This window comes from Condylura cristata, unplaced genomic scaffold, assembly GCF_000260355.1.
Source record: "Condylura cristata isolate star-nosed mole 26May11 unplaced genomic scaffold, ConCri1.0 scaffold00023, whole genome shotgun sequence".
NCBI classification, from domain to species: Eukaryota; Metazoa; Chordata; class Mammalia; order Eulipotyphla; family Talpidae; genus Condylura; species Condylura cristata.
The window spans coordinates 3,634,068-3,650,623 of record NW_004567124.1 but is presented as its reverse complement, the minus strand read 5'-3'; the positions used below and the strand labels follow the sequence as shown (position 1 = coordinate 3,650,623).

Below are 16,556 nucleotides of genomic sequence, written 5' to 3'. Positions count from 1 at the left end.
GGGGGGGTGATAGGATTCACCAGAGACAGAGTAGGGAGCAGAATAGGCAAATTGACTAAAATACACTGCTGAGGGCAGCAGCGGGTGGGTCAGGAGAGATCTGCCGTGCCATGTGGGTCAACTCCCTGGCCTGGATTCAAACTCATGCTGCAGTGGCTGTGGATAGCTTTATAGTGCTGCACTTTAACCCCTTAACTCCACCAGGGAGGGCTCCCACATGTGTTTTTAAATAAAACAAGATTCTTAGGATGCATGGACTGTTTTAGACACTGCCCACAGCCTTCCCCAGATTCAAATTCAATCATCTGTGGGGGGACCCAGGGGAGCCTCTGAAAGAGATTCCCAGCACAGTGGTAGACTGGGGGCTCCACCTGTCACCTCCACAGCCTGGGTGCTGTTCTCATGTTGCACGGGGAGGCTAGGTGGGAGGAGCGGAGACGCCACGAGTGTCAGAACCTGTGCACTCTGTGCCCTTGACCCGAGCTCTGCCAGCAACTGCTCTTTAGCCAGACCCTCTGCCTCACCCAGGAAGCTGGGACCTTATAGAACCCAGTCCGTTCAGAGCACTCCGGTGCTCCCAGCCTCAGGCTGGCCCGAGGAGCGTGGGCAGAAAGGTGATGCCGCTTCCCTCCGCAGGTGTCCCCAAGCTGTCCACGTCAGCAGCGTGCTAATGGCAAAGTTCTCCTGCTCAGAATGGTGGGAAAACCAGCACAAGATGCCTCCCCGTTTTGAAACACCAGGGTCGGTTGGGCTTTACCTGAGGGTTTGTCTGCCCTTAGTTCATCGGTCAAGGGCCTTTGTTTGGCATCTCGGGTGTAAACATCTTTGTCACAGCTGTATTTTCCATCTCCTCTCTGTAACTGAGAGAAATAAAGTCTTGGTGCATTGTGCTCAGACTTCATTCCCTTTAAACAAGGTCAATTCTCTTGTTAAAAATTCTCTTCTTGGCCCTCCCTAGTGGTACAATGGGTTAGGATGCAGCACTGCAAGCTGGCCACAGTTGCCTCAGTGCGAGTTCAATCCCAGGCCACGGAGGTGACCCACATGGCGCGGCAGACCTCTCCTGACCCACCCGCTGTTCCCTTCTGCAGTGGACTTCATGAGTCAGCCTGTTCTGCTCCCCGCTTTGTCTCTGGTGAATCCTCTTACCGCCTCTGCACTTATGGCCTGTACCCCAGTTCTGTATGCATAAATAAATAAATCTAAAAATAATTCTCTTCTTACATTTTCTCAAAGAGGGCTTATGGTATTGTGTTTTCAGTATAGTTCAGAAAGATGTGACCCTTTTCTGTTTGAAATAGAAGTGACATCTCTCTTTTTCCTATTCACTAGTACAGCCTCCACTGCGCGCCCCCCCCCACCCCCAAATAGTCTCTGGGCTGTAAGGCTGGGCTGCAGAGAATGTGGTGTGAAACTCTGCAGTCTCAATTGCAACCTAGTAAGTATCAGAGCATTCTCACCCACCCCACCACCCTCCTCAGGCCTCAGGTAAGCTGAGAATCACATGCTAGTTATCCCACTTACTAACTGGGTAGTCTTGAATCAGCCCCTTAATTCAACTCCTTGGTTTTCCTGTCTGTAAAATAAAAATATAGTTTTCTTATCTGAATTTAGTGAAAATAGCAAGTGGTTGTTAGACTTGTCCTTGATGGCAGGCCCTTTCCATGGGCTCTTTTAGTCCTATCAACCCTGGACTGTACACCAGTTAGTCCATTTCACAGTGGGGAAGCTTTAAGTTCCCCACTGAGCTTTAAGTTTCTGGGCCGCACAGGAAATGTCAAACCAGCCTTGGAACTTGGAGTGTTGAAATCAGCACCTGAAGGCCCTTAGCTGTTCTGCAGTGTGTCCTGGTGGCTCCAGTGAGGGGCGTGAGGCCGAGGCAGGCTTGCTGCAGGGGGCATGAGAGCGCCCTCCCCAGGGGGCCTGGTTAGCTACTGCATTTCTGTCTCATCTCCTTACACAGTTCTTGGGGACAAGGACTGTCTAATCCATCTGTTTTCCTTGCGGTGCAGGAATAGAATGGTATGGAGGACGTCTACTTCCCTTTATTCTGTACCGTTTTCCTACTCAAGTCTTGCCTTTTCCTCCAAAGCGCTGTGTGTAGCCCATAGAGAATAATCGGCTGTACGGTTAGCCTTTACTCATACACAGGAGAAAAATGCAGTAAACAGAGATGGATGAATTGTACACCACCACGTGTTACCTCTCAGTTTTGTACATATGTTCTGGCCCTCTTTCATGGAAGGTGTGCTATGAGGGCAGACACCATTTCTTTTCTTTAATTGTTTTTTTTTTTTAATATTTATTTATTTATTTATTCGTACAGAACTGGGGTACAGGCCAGAGATGTGGAGGGTGAGAGGATTCACCAGAGACAGAGTGGGGTGTAGAACAGACAGATCGATGAAGGGAGCAGTGGGCGGGTCAGGAGAGGTCTGCCGCGCCATGTGGTCACCTCCGGGGCAGGCAGGCGGGGATTGAACTCATGCGGAAGTAGTTTTCATTCTTAGTGCTGCGCTTTAACCCACTGCGCCACAGGGAGGGCCTCTTTAATTGTTTTTAAAGATTTATTTATTTATGCAGACAAGAACTGGAGTACGGGCCAGAGGTGCAGGGGGTGAGAGGATTCACCAGAGACAGAGAGGGGAGCAGAACAGGCAGATGAACTGAAATGCACTGCTGAGGGGAGCAGTGGGAGATTCAGAAGAGGTCTGCAGCACCATGTGGGTCAGCTTTCTGGCCAGGGGGTGGGATCAAATTTGTGCTGCAGTGGCTGCGGATAGCTTCATAGTGCTGAAACTTAACCCTCTGCACCACTAGGGATGCCCCATGTCTTTTGCTCATTCAATAAGCTCCAGAGAAAGCTAGGTGCAATCAGGCAGTCTCATGATGGCCCAGCTGTGCTTCTATTCTTGTCTGAAGCTTGCTGCTTCCTTGAGTTTCTCATAGGGCTGGCCCTTCCCCTCCTGTCCTGCCACAAGGTGAGTTCACAGTGCCTGTAATGTGTGAGAGGGTTGGAGATTCAGGCCTGGGAGACTAGAGACTAGTTGTGCTATGGCCCACGTACATTCGTGTCGTTTGTTTGCAAAGTACTAACTTGTTTTTTTCTTTTTAATATTTATGCATACAGAATTGGGGTACACACTAGAGCTGCAGGGGCAGTGAGAGGACTCACCTGACACGGAGTGGGGAGCAAAACAGGCAGATCTACTGAAATACATAGCTGAGGGGAACAGCGGGTTAGTCAAAAGAGGTCTGCGGTGCCATGTGGTCACCTCCGGGGAGGGTATCAAACTCATGCTGAAGTGGCTTTAGCTTCTTAGTGCTGTGCTTTAACCCGCTGTGCCACCAGGGAGGACCATAACTTGTTTTTTTTTAACCTGAGTATATGTACATGTGCTTTACAAATTGTTTTCTTTATTATTCTATAATTTGAAATAGTACATAACTTTTTATCACAGTAAAATAGGGACAACATCAATTTACCATTTTAACCATTTTTTAAGGGTAAAATTCAGTGCTATTAAGTAGTGTTACACCTATCACTACTCTACATTTCCAGAATTTTTTCATCATCCCAAATAGAAACTCTGTACCCCAAACAGTAATACCCTCTGTTACCTGCTCCCCCCACCCTGCACTCTTTCTGCCTCTGTGAATTTGCCTTTTCGAAGTACCTTGTGTAAATGGAATCATATAACATTTGCCTTTTTGTGACTGCTTTATTTCACTTAGCATAATGTTTCTAAGGTTCGTCTAAACTGTAGCCTGTATTAGAACTTTCCTTTTAAGACTAAATAATACAGCCTTATGTGCAGACTGGTTTGTTTCTCCATTCATCTACTGATGGACACTTAGGCCATGACCACATTTTAATGCCTGTGAATAATGCTTACAACATTGTTTTCAAGCACACTTACGACAATGAAACATAAGTACATTGTATTTTGCCACGTAGTTCCAGATAACACATAGAACATAAATAACTATAATAAGCAAAAATATAAACAGACCACAGAAAGCAAAGCACACTTTGTTCAGAGGATGAACACCGCTGCTCCATTAATAAGCATTTGCTGAAGCCTGTGCCAGCCACACCCTGAATTTCCAGCCATCCTTGGGGGTGGGGGGGTCCTCCCCAAAAGAGGGGTTTGAGGCCAACACAGGCAATGCTGGCTACAGGCAGGGAGAGAACCCTTCTTCGGGGAGAGAAGGACTCTGTGGAAGCTGAGGGCTTTGGCTGGTGGTGGTGGTGGTAGAGGTGTTAACTGGCAAATCGCTAGCTCTTCTCTTTGTTGGGCCTCACTTGTACCTTCCTGGGTCTTGGCCCTGTCTCGGGGCTTTGCTTTCTCTCACTTGGGTCACTCACCACTGTGAAGCACTCTTCATCCTGCAACTAAATGTTTTTTACTCGCTAGTGCCTCAGACTGTGTGGTCTGGTTTTGTGAGTCTCGGGCAACCACGTTCCCGTCAGCCTCCTGGAGGACTTACTTCTCTTCGGGAGACCTGGCATCCGGGCCCCTGTCCTCTGGCGCCCACCAGGTGGGTGCAGACCTGGAGCACACTGGCCCACTGCACATGCGCACAGTGACCCCCGGGTGGGTCACTCCACCTCGAGGAGGCTCACATGCAGCACGAGGGGTCTGGATAACTGCAATTTCGAGTGCCCGTATGATGATTGAATTCCTCCCTCCAGCACTTTTGGAGTAAATGACTCAGCGGCCTGATAGCTTCACTGCTTCGAAGAAAGCCTGATTACTTTGCCGTCACCAGCATTTGTTCTGCACTTAGTCTGATAGTCATGATCCAGCTGGAGTTCAGCTGAGACTCACTGATTGCTTAATGCTCTTCTCTTCCAGGGAAGCAGCCTGGGCCCCGCTGGCCAGAGGCACCCCAGGCATGTCAGAACTCTAACGGGTGACAGGGAGTGGCTGTTATCCACCAGCCTTCTCTGTCCGGCTCCAAGATGCTGAGCCTGAAGCTCCCCAGGCTGTTCAGCATTGACCAGATGCCACAGGTATGTGCTCTTTGCTCCAGGGGGTGACCGGGCCTTCGCCTCAGCAGCAGGGATGGGCACAGCGTGGCCTTCCACCTGAATGTTCTGCATAGGCCCACTCACTGCAGGGACTCCCTCCCAGACCAGCCTAGAGGATCAGAGCCTCCTGTTTCCCCACCTCCATCCAACCGGGAAGTGGACACGATCCTGGAACCATTCAGTTGTGACCCTTCCTTGTCGCATCCATCATTTATCCCACAGCAAAATCATCATGGAGATTACAGATTCAGGCTAGAGATGAAGCAGTTTTTTAAGGCCCCCCCCTCTCTGTCCCCCCACCATGGGGGCCAGGCACAGTCATCCTGGGCCATGCCATTGGTGTCCTCGCTAACAGGAGGCCCAGCTCAGGCTGGGTTGAGACAGGAGGTTTGTGAGAGGGCCCCAGCCCTGCCCCTGAATGGACTCCTGGGCCTTGGAATGCAGGCACAGCTGTCCCCAAACACCTGGGGCTTATGGACAGTCTGCATTTTTCATGAGTCTCAGGTGTAGGCCAGGCTGCCCCCGGTGAGGGCAAGCTGGTGCCACCTGTCCTTCTGGAGAAGAAAGCATAATTTCAACACACCCTGTCTTGCTGTCAAATTTCCTTCCTTTTTGGCTGAAGGAAAGTGATGTTACTTCTTGGCAGGGTGGCTCATCTGGAGGGGTTGCAGATGGGGAAGCTCTCCTTTGCACTGAGCAGCCTGCCAAGCTCTAGGACTTACCCCAGAGAAAGCAACCCTAAGCAGCCTCAGCACCATGAGTGGAAGATTAAGAAGAGACAGGCTGCCAGACTCTTCTTGAAAGCCTGCAGAGCTGGATGATTCCAGAAGATGGCATGGGGGGAAGCCTGACGCCAGGCAGAGCTGTGGGGTGGGAGAGGTGAGCTGTGGCAGGTAGCAGACACATCAGAACCTGCTCACACTGTGGAACAGGTGGCCCTGTCTGTCCTCACCCGGCCCTAAGTGTCCCTTCTGGGGCTGTTCCACTGGCTGACTCCACCCGGGAGCCTTCATAATGCTCCACTCACCCATGCTCACTCACGCACGGATGTTTCCTTGACTGTCCCCTGTATGCCAGGCGTGACTGCCTCGACTCAGGAGAGCCTTGTGGGGTGGCTGCCCCTCTTGGGCTGAGAGCTTGGCCGGGCAGTGTGAATGCATGCACCAGCCCTGCTGTGGCCCACTGAGGTGGGGTGTGTGCTCAAAGGGCCAGCCGACTTCAGAGGAGGGAGAGGCCATGACGGGCATGAGGGAGGAAAAGAGCAGGAAAGGGCTGATATTTAGGTTGATATGTGAGGGTGGGTAGGATTGGGGAGGTGGGAGAAGGTTCCAGGTGGAAATGAACAGTGTGAACCAGGCCAGGAGACAGGACGTCACTGGGCAGGTGTGGGCCCTTCTGGGGTGTCCGCTCCTGTGTCCTCTGGGTCTTTTGCTCTGGGTTGTTTGGAGTAAGAGCTCAGGAAAGAAGTGAAGGTGAGAGGGTGGTGCCAGAGGGTGGTACTGTGGTTAATGTGCTGGGGTTCTGAGGCTATGGGGGTTCGGAAGAGGACGGCTGGGCTGTTCCTGGGGGCTGCCTGTGTTCTCTGCCCACTTTTTCATACACAACGGTGGCAACAGTCTCCTGTTTAATCAAGTGGCTGGTCAGAGGCAAAAACCAAGCATCACAAATTGCACTTGCCCTTGGCTTTGGGACCTTCCTTGGGCTAATGCATCCTGATAAGATGCCGAGGGCAGGGGCTCCCGGCATCACGGGCTCGGGCATCTACCCAAGATTCCAGAAGCCATAGAGGAAACAGGGGCTCTGCCTGCCTGAAGGGTAGTTCTACTTGAGGACTTGGTGGAGGAGGGGGGAAGGCATTTGTGGGATATTAAAACAGGTGCAATATTAAGGATAAAATGTATAATTTGCCTGGCTAGATAAGACTCGATATATACATATCGCGCTGAGTTACGGTGGGTCTGTGGGCCCAGTCCTGGGTTTGCAGAGTGATCTTGCATAAGAAATCTGCCTTTTTCAGTTTGTGCATCTGTTAAATGGGGTGATGCAGAGTCTGATTCTTAGGGCTGTGATGAGGCATCACTGAGATGACTGCGTGCAGTGCCTGGTACAGGGTGAACTGTTGTCATCATCATCACGGCCGTGTCCTCCAGGCCCCTTGGGAGGGGTAGGCTGTGGGAGGGCACTGAGTAGCCCCGCTCCCGGACTTGAACCCCGGCCCCATAGCCTGTGGTCACTGCCTTCAGGGGCCTGACCCTGTTTCCCAGGCACACACCCTCTTCTCTGTCTCACAGTGGTTTCTTTGTTCTCCCTCCCAGCCTGAGCCTTCTCTCTGTTGACTGTTTGTGGAGGGTTCACCTCCTTCCATGCTCCCTTCTGCATGCTGGCCTCCTGCCCCAGAACCAGGGGGCTGCTCCCTGCTCCCTCCCGATCCCTTCAGCTGCTATCTGGCATGCTGCATGCGACCCTGGGGAGCCTCTCTCCCCTTGTCAGCATGGCAGACCAGGGCTCCTTCCCCACTCACTGGAGCCTTGCCCAGCGCAGGGGAACAGCCACCTCTCGGCCTTGTCGGGACTATACATCTGGCCAAAGTCTTGCTCACAGGAAAGAGCATTTCTGCCTTCCCTGAGGAGGCTGCATTTGGACATGTGCCTCCCATTTTGTGATCCCATAAACAGGCCCAGGTATCTTAATGAGCTAGGAAGTCATTAAAAACTGGCACAAATGCCTCAAGGTGTGGGCTAAATATTTAGGTGCTGATCTTCCCAGACCTGAGTTAAAGACACAGCAGTGGTGTCTGGACGACAAGGTCACGCAGAAGCTGCTGGGGCTTTGCCCAGGGAACTGGGCTTTGTGTTCTCTTGAGGAGCTTCTCTCACTGTGGTCCTGACCCACAGGCGACAGGTGCCTTAGTACAGGGGCCCCCATGGGAGGGTTCCTGGGGTGCTGTGCAGAAAGGGAAAAGCACACACTTCCCAACCTTGCCCGCTGCTCTGCCACTCACTGTGGGAATCAGCAAGAGTGGTGACTCCCTAAGCTCAGCTTCTGAATTGCAAAGTGGAGATAGTATCTGTTAGGTCAGCCTCACAAGGCTATTGTGAAGATTCCAGAATGAAGCACAGCCCAGGGGCTGCAGGATAGCCAGGAAGCAGGACCTGGGGCTTGCCTGGCGGGGCAGGGAGGTGCCTCTTAATGAACAGTGGCCTCTCCAACCCGATTGCCCAGTCTGGGGTGCTCAGGTCATTGGCACCAGTGTTACCTGAGACTTCTTAAAGTGTGATAGGAATCTTGATTGCAGGCACCTTGTATTGTTCTGATTTTAATCACAAGGGATGTTTTCAGGATTTCATCATAAAAATAAAAGTTGTATGCATGTATAAATAACCTTTTTCAAGCTGAGGATGTTTCCTCCACCACCACCCCCCCCAGTCCTAAATTTTCTCCTTTAAGTTGGTGTGAATTTTAACAGAATCCTTTTTTCCCATGGGTATATCTCTTGAGATGGTGTTATATAGTTCCTTTGAATTGTGAATTGCATTGTTCACTCTTATACAAACCTTGCATTTAAATATAACTTGGTTGTGATACAATATAATCAGCTGGTGTTGAGTTTAGAATCATTAAATCTATTTAATGAATTAGTCTCTCATTTTTCCTTCTTATACTATCCTCACCTGCGTTTGGGATTAAGATGATGCCCACCACAATGAGCAGAAGAATTAGCCTATTTATTCTATGGGGAGATTTGTTTAATACTCAGATAGAGCCACCAGATTGCCCACCGCAAGGGACCTCCACTCACCTTTCAATCTACTTGATGGCAACCCAGGAGTTAACGGTGTAGGGAACAACTCCATCCTACAGCTGAATTGTCTCCATGGACAGAAACTGTTTTGATCACAGCTCTGTGAGATATAAATCATATAGCATAAAAGTCATCCCTTAACATTACATGCCATTCATGGAAGCCCAGTGGTCTATGGTGGAGGGCTGCAGGTACTTTGGCCTGGGTATGGCATGATAACATAGATCTGAAGAGATGTGACCCTATCTCCCTCAATCATATATCTCAAAATCTATATTTAAAAAGGTGTATATATAGTTCAATGAATCTTAGCATGTTGACATATAGTATGTTACACGAAACTACCACCACAGTTTTAGGACATTTTCATCACTTGAGCATGACATTCTCTACCCCTCAGCAGTCATTTCTCATTACCCCCACACCCAGACTCATGGTAACCACTAATCTTTTTGTCTCTACTTATTCTAGACTTTTCACATAAATGGAATCCTCCACTATGTGACCTTTGTGACTGGCTTCTAGCACTTAATGTTTTCAAGTATTTCAGTGTATGCAACAGCATGTATTAGTATGTAATTCATTTTTATGACTGAGTAATATTCCATCTTATGGATCTGCCACAGTTTGTTTCTTTACTTGTCTGTTAATGGATACAAGTTGTTTCTATTTTTGGCTATAATGAATAATGCTTTTTGAGTGCAAATTTTTGTGTGAATGTATTTTCCATTCCCTAGGAGTGCATCATGTAGTAAATGCTCCATGTTTAACATGAACAAATTTTTGTGTGTGATAACATACACAAAATAAAATTTACTATCTTAATTAACCATTTTTTAAGTACACAGTTCTATACTATTCACAACTGTCATCACCATCCATCTCTGTAACATTTTTTATTTTGTAAAACTGAAACTCTACATCAATTAAATGTGATATCTCTCCCTCTTCCCCTTGCCCTAGCCTCTAGCAACTCCCATTCTATTTTCTGCCCATATGATTTTGACTCATTCATATAACTCATTCATATAAGTAGAATCATACTGAATCTGTCTTTTGTGATGAGCTTATTTATTTCACTTCGAATCATGTCCTCAAGGTCATTTATGTTGGAGCATATGTCAGAATTTACTTCTTTTTTAAAGTTGAGCAATATTCCACTGCATGTATTTCCTACATGTTGCTCGTCCATTCATCTGTTTGATAGGCACTGGGTTGCTTTTATGTTTTGGCTATTGTGAGTAATGCTGCTATGATTATGGGTGTATAAGTAACTCTTTGAGACCCTACTTTCTATTCAGAAATGGAATTGCTGACTCATTTGGCAATTTTAATGCCTTCCCCCAACCATACCAGGTAGAGATCAGTATATTTGTTCTCACCCAAATGCTCTTTCTTTTGAGCCAGTTGCTTTTTCACTAGCTACCTTGCACTTCCAAGTTGTGAACTGGCAAACATGCCCTTATTTCATGTGCATTAACACTGAAGTACTGAAAGAGCCTTGTTGTTCTTATATCATGATTACTTGATACCAGCACAGTGTAAAAGTTTATTTGTGTGTGTATGTTTTGTTTTTTGTTCTTTTTTAAAGAAACTTGTATTTTGTAGTCTAGATGATAGCAAAAGTCTAAATTTAGAAAATTTAGCTGCAGTTTCCTGTGAATATTCTATGTTTGACAATTTAATTAAACAGTCTTCCCATTAGACTACTTTCTAGTTTTTGTTTTTTTTTTTTTAAGAAATTCTTGGCAGGCCCTCCCTGGTGGCGCAGCAGGTTAAAGCACTGCACTGAGAAGCTAAAGCCACTTCCGCGTGAGTTTGATCCCTGCCCACCCGGAGGTGACCACAGTGTGGCAGACCTCTCCTGGCCTGCCCGCTGCTCCCCTCAGCAGTGTACTTCATCAGTCTGCCTGTTCTGCTCCCCACTCTGTCTCTGGTGAAGCCTCTCGCCGCTCCTGAGCCTCTGGCCTGTACCCCAGTTCTGTGTGTACAAATAAATAAATCTAAAAAAAAAAAAGAAACACTTGGCATAGTAGTTTCAGGTTAACTAGTAGTTCTATTTTTAATTTTTTGAGGTACCACCATAGTGTTCTCCACAGTGGCCACACCCTTTTACAAAATTCCCACCACCAGTGCGCAGGGTTCCAGTTTCTCCACAGTCTCACCACTGCTGGTTTCCTACATATTTGGCAGTAGATATCCTAATAGGTGTGTGTTCCATGAAGTTTTGAGTCATAGTTCCCTAATGGTTCATGATTCTGAGTATCTCTTTATGTGCTGAGTGGCCATTTGTTTAATCATCTCAAGATAAATGCCGTTGCAAGTCTTTGCTCATTTTTAAATTGGGCCATTTGTCATTTTTTTGTTGAGAGTTCTCTATTCAGTCATACTGAATTGTATCTGAATTGTATCATATATGCAGATATATGATTTGTAAATATTTCTGTCAGTTGTCTTTTTAACATACTGATGATATTCCCTTGATGTAAAAAAGTACAAAAATTTTCAAATTTTGATACTTTTTCTTTTGTTGCTTGTGCTTTTGATGTCACATCAAAGAAATCCAAGGTCATGAAGATTTCCTCCCATAGTTTCTTCTAAGAATGAGTATCTCTTATATTTAGGTCTTTGATTCTTTTTTTTAAGATTTATTTTACTTATTCATGTAAGAACAGGAGTGTAGGCCAGAGGTGTGGGCAGCGAGAGGCGAGTGTTTTCGCTAGAGACAAACTGGGGAGCAGAACAGGCAGATCTACTAAAATACACTAGTAAGTAGAGCAGTGGGCGAGACAGGAGAGGTCTGCTGTGGGTCAGCTCACTGGCGAGGGATTGAATTCATGCCTCAATCACAGCGCTAAGACTTAACCCCTGTGCCACCTATTTAATTCATTTTTTAAGTTTATTCTTGTATTTGATGTGAGACAGGTGTGTCCAAATTTATTCCTTTTTTTTTTTTTTTTTTTTTTTTTTTTTTGTCCGTAATGTGGGTACCAAGTAGTTACAGCACCGTTTGTTGGAAGGACTATTGTTTGTTCATTGAATTGTCTTGGCACCTTTATTTAAAGTCAATTGACTGCAAATAGAAAGTTATTTCTAGACTCTAGCTGCTAGTCCATTACTCAGTTTGCCTATTCTTATGTCAATAGCATACTTATCCTGATTACTGTAGCTTTGCAACAAGTTTTAGAAGATGTTAGTCTTTGTCTAGTTCTTTTATCAGGATTCTTTTGATTGTTCAGTGTCCCTTGCATTTTCATACAGACTTAAGGATCAGCTACTGTAAAATAAGGCAGCTGGACTTTTGATAGGGAGTGTGTTAAGTCTGTTGATTATTTTGGGGAATGTGACCATCTTGATAACATTAACTCTTTTGCTCCATGAACTTTGTATTTATTTACATCTTCTTTATTTTATTTTCAGTTCATGTTTTATAGTTTTCAGTACAGGTCTTGCACATTAAAATTTGTTAATTTAATTGTTAAATTTATTTCTAAGTGTTTTGTTATTTTTTTGAATGCTGTTGTATATAGAATTCCTTAAATTTATTTTAGATTCTTCATTGTTATTCAGTAAAGGTGAATTGTGAATGTTGATTTCATATTCTGGAACCATGCTGAACTCATTTATTAATTCTAATAGATTTCAGTGAGTCTTCTAGGAGGTCCTACCTATGAGATCAAATAGAGAATTTTGCTTCCTTTTAAAAAAAATCTAGATGCCTATTTCTTTTCTTGTCCAATTGACCTAACTAGAACCTCTGTTGTAATAGTTAATGGAAATGTTGGGGGCTGACTTTTCCCAATCTGGGGGGAAGATGTCCATGGTGGATCATGTTATGTGTGTGTTAACTGTGTTTCTTACAAACAGCCTTTATTTGCTTGAAAAGTCTTATTTCTATTATTTGAGTGGTTTCTTTATGAAAGGCTACTAGATCTTGTGAAATGTTTTTTCTCTGTCTGTTGACATGATCATGTGGTTATTGTTTTTTCTCTTTTTGATTAGTCTTGTCACTTTTAATCTTTGAAAGGAAACAGATGTGGGCTCAATAGTCTCTGCTATGTATTTTACATCTCTAGTGTCTGTTATTAATTTTTATTATTTTCTTTCTACTTCAGTTATATTTTGCTGTTCCTGCTCTAACTTCTTAAGTTAGTCACCGTGCCTGCTAATGCTAGCAATTTAGTGCATACATTTTCCCCTTAAGTATTGCTTTAACTGCAGTGAACATGTTCTAATTAATTGCTAATTTCTATTTTGATACTTATGTGACCTATGATTATACAGAAGTATGTCTTTAATCCCCAGATATGTGGAGCTTTTCTGTTATTGCCTTAACTTGATTGTGCTTGAGAATAACCCCTTATTACTCCAGTCCCTGAAATGTGTACAGAAACCTTTGTGACCCAGCATGTGAGTACGTCTCACAAACCTTCTAATGTATACTCTGACTGTTGTCAGATCTCATGTCCCATAAGATCAAATATATTTTCACTGATTTTGAGATGTTAAATCTTTCATAAAGGAGGCAGATTTGTGGATTACTCCTTGTAGATAAGTCAGTTTTTCTTGTATATTTTGAGCAATGGTTTTTAGGTTGATCCAGGTTTGTGATTGCTGTATCTTTCTGGTGAAGTAAAGGCCTTAATGTTTTGTGGCGATTCTTTTTGTGATGCTTTTTGTCTTGGAATCTGTCTGATAGCCATTTGGTGATTCTGGCTGTGTTGTTTTGTTTGGTTTCTTTCCTTCCCTTGACTTGTAACCTCTCCCTGTCTTTACTTTATTTAAACTGTGTCTTGTGTAAAGAGCACAGGATCGGATCTGATCTAGCATGACAATATTTGTCACTAAACTGAGCAGTTTTGTGTGCTTGTACTTACGATTACTGATATATTTCCATCACTGTATGTGCTTTCTACTAATCCTGTTTCTCGGTTTAGTTGTGTTTCCTTTCCTTCTTTCTTTGGGTTTTGCTTTTTAACACTCCTCCCCACTTTTTTAATACTTAGTATACTAGAAGTATGCACAAAGTTTATCAGTTTAGTGGTTATTCCAGAGATGTTAACAAGAATATCTCTTCTAGAACAGAAGTGCTAGGCTCTGCTGAGTTTACAAATCACTCCAGATAGCTCTGACTTAGTCCATCAATTTCACACTCCCATTGCCAGCTGGGAGTGGGAGGTGGGGTGGTGTTGGGGAGTGTCTGTGGGGAGCTGGGAGGGACCTGGGCAGATGGAAACACCGCCATCCCCTAGCTGCGCCAGCTGGGCCATGTGGCCTCCCATGTCACCACAGAAGGGGAAGGAGCAACCTCTTAGGTTGAGATCCCCACAAATACACCCTGGGACAGATTTGTGTGCAGGCATTACCTCAGGGAGGTTCTCAGGAACAGCACCTTCAAGGAAGGGAGGAAAGCAGGATTGGACAGAAGCAGAAGTTGCGTCAGAATCTTCAGTTGGTCACACAGGGAGCTGTGCAGGAGTGTCGACGCTTCAGAATTGTCTCAAGTGGGAGAAAGAGACCAGGGTTTGTCCCCACCATGTGTAGGTGGGTGTGGCCCCAAGGCAGGAGCATGATGTGGACAAGCGGTGAACTTCGGATAAAGCAGTTACTGCAGTACCAAGGGGGGGCAGTTACCGACTGTCCTGAGTGGGGAGGAGTTCCCTCCACAGTGCACTGTGGGGTCTGCCACAAGAAGACAACCGCTGTCCCCTGCTCCGGCTTGGAAGTAGCATTGTCCAGAATGCGCGTGCTTGCCCGGCTGTAGGAAAGCCTGAGCAGTGTAGGAAGCACACAGAATCCTGGTGAGCATCTCAGCTGTATCCAGCTCCTCTTTTAGGATCTCCTGACTTGTGACTTTTGACAATTCTAGAAGTTTATCAGTTATCTTTTAAAATATTGCAACCAAACATTGGATATTCCTTTTAAGAGAAATATTCCTCATGTCTCTTATTTGCTTTTTTTTTTCTTCCATATTTTCTTTCCCTTAGTCTCTTTGCAGTGCATTCTGGGTACTTTCTTTGCCTCTACTGACAACTGGCTAAACTTCTATTCAGCTTGGTCTACTCTGTAGCCATCCTTGCAGTGACTTTTTACTTCAGTTGTTGGTTTTAATTTCCAAAAGTTAGATTCCCTTCTTTAATAAGATTTTATTTTTGCTTAGATCTGGGGTGTAGGCCAGAGGTGTGGGGGTGAGAGGACTCACCAGAGACAGAGTGGGGAGCAGAACAGGCAAATTTGCTGAAATATACTACTAAGGGGAGCAGCGGGCGAGACAGGAGAGGTCTGCTGTGCCATGTGGGTCTCCTCCAGAGCTGGGGATCAGGAGAGGTCTGCTGTGCCATGTGGGTCTCCTCCAGAGCTGGGGATGGAACTTGCACTGAAGCGGCCATGGCTTGGCTTAGCTTAGCTTCAAGCTACAGCTGCTCCTACCCACAGTGCCACCAGAGAGGGTCCACCTTCTGAAAAATTTTATAACTTTTAGCATTTCCATAAAATGTTTGTAGCAGTCCCTGGTTCTCTGACTGGACGCAATGAAACATGCATGGCTTTGCAGTCCAACAAACACATTGTATTCGGTTGGTTCTGAACTATGTTGGTTCCGCTACTGTTTCATGGAAGCTTCATCTCACTGAGTGTCAGTCTCCTCAGATGTAAAGTGTGTTGACAACTCTTCCTTGAGTGCCCTCAGATGATGATATAAAACCAGGCCTGCCCCTAACATGTGCTGGGTATAAGTCAAGAGAACAAAGGCTCTATGTCTAGACATGTAAAATATACAAAGGAAGCCAACCGTTAATTAAAATGGTTTATTTTACTTTGGCACTCCCCTTTGTAATGACAGAAAAAGCATCTAAAACTGGAATTTTTATACAGCTAGCATCAACAGAATATCAGAGAGCTAAAAATTACTATTGTACTTGTCTGGATATCATGCTGATGGATTAGTGATGTTTGGATAAATAATAAAATAAGAGCATATCTGTTAGTGCATGTTTATTCTATAGGATTTATATTCTTGACTTTCATTTCAGAAAAAAAGAGTTCTAGTGGTATGTCAGCATTATCACAGTTTGTGTCCTATTGACAGTGATGCCAAATTAAACTCTATTCTTGTCATTGTTGTTCTTAGGGTTTTTTAAACATTACTTTAATTTGGGAGAAACTTGCTAAGTTTCTGTTCAATTCTGCTGAGGCAGAACAACTGGAATTATTAAAAGATATACTTACAACCACATTTGGCATCAGAAATGAGTCATACATTTTATATATCAAGTTAAATATAATGAGATTTCTTGTGGTAATTATAATTAAATGGGAAAATTATTAAATATTTTAATTTTATGAGTCATCACCTTTTATATTGCTGTTTTGACGCTCAGAACAATATCTAGATCCATATATTTGATTCTTTTTTTCAAAAAGGAATAACAATATTGAAAACAGCAGAATTTTGATCAGCCAAAATTATACCTCAGTCTACAATACCCAGAACAAACAATCTTTATAAAAATTAATTACAGGATTATTTGTATGTGAATAGCTTTCCATATCCCACAGACTTTAGTCTCCTTTTTTGTATTTTATTTTATTGGACTGTCATTTTTGTTGCAGACATCACTTGTGGCTCCTTCAGTTTAGAAAAAATACATATTTAAAATAATACACATTTTCAGTGCTTTAAAAATTAGATAAGCAAACCCAGCTTTTTTTTTTTTTTTT

The 16,556-nt window shown here is 44.8% G+C and overlaps 1 protein-coding gene across 2 annotated transcripts in view; it reads left to right on the top strand.

Annotated features, from left to right (window-relative positions):
• Positions 1-16,556, top strand: part of PAQR5 (progestin and adipoQ receptor family member V) — a 70,866-nt gene that overhangs the window by 28,176 nt on the left and 26,134 nt on the right. For both annotated transcript variants that reach the window (XM_012728664.1, XM_012728665.1), the window contains exon 2: positions 4,860-5,017. In XM_012728664.1, coding sequence (XP_012584118.1) covers positions 4,967-5,017 — 51 coding nt within the window. In that variant the 5' untranslated portion in view covers positions 4,860-4,966. The remainder of the gene's footprint in view (positions 1-4,859; positions 5,018-16,556) is intronic.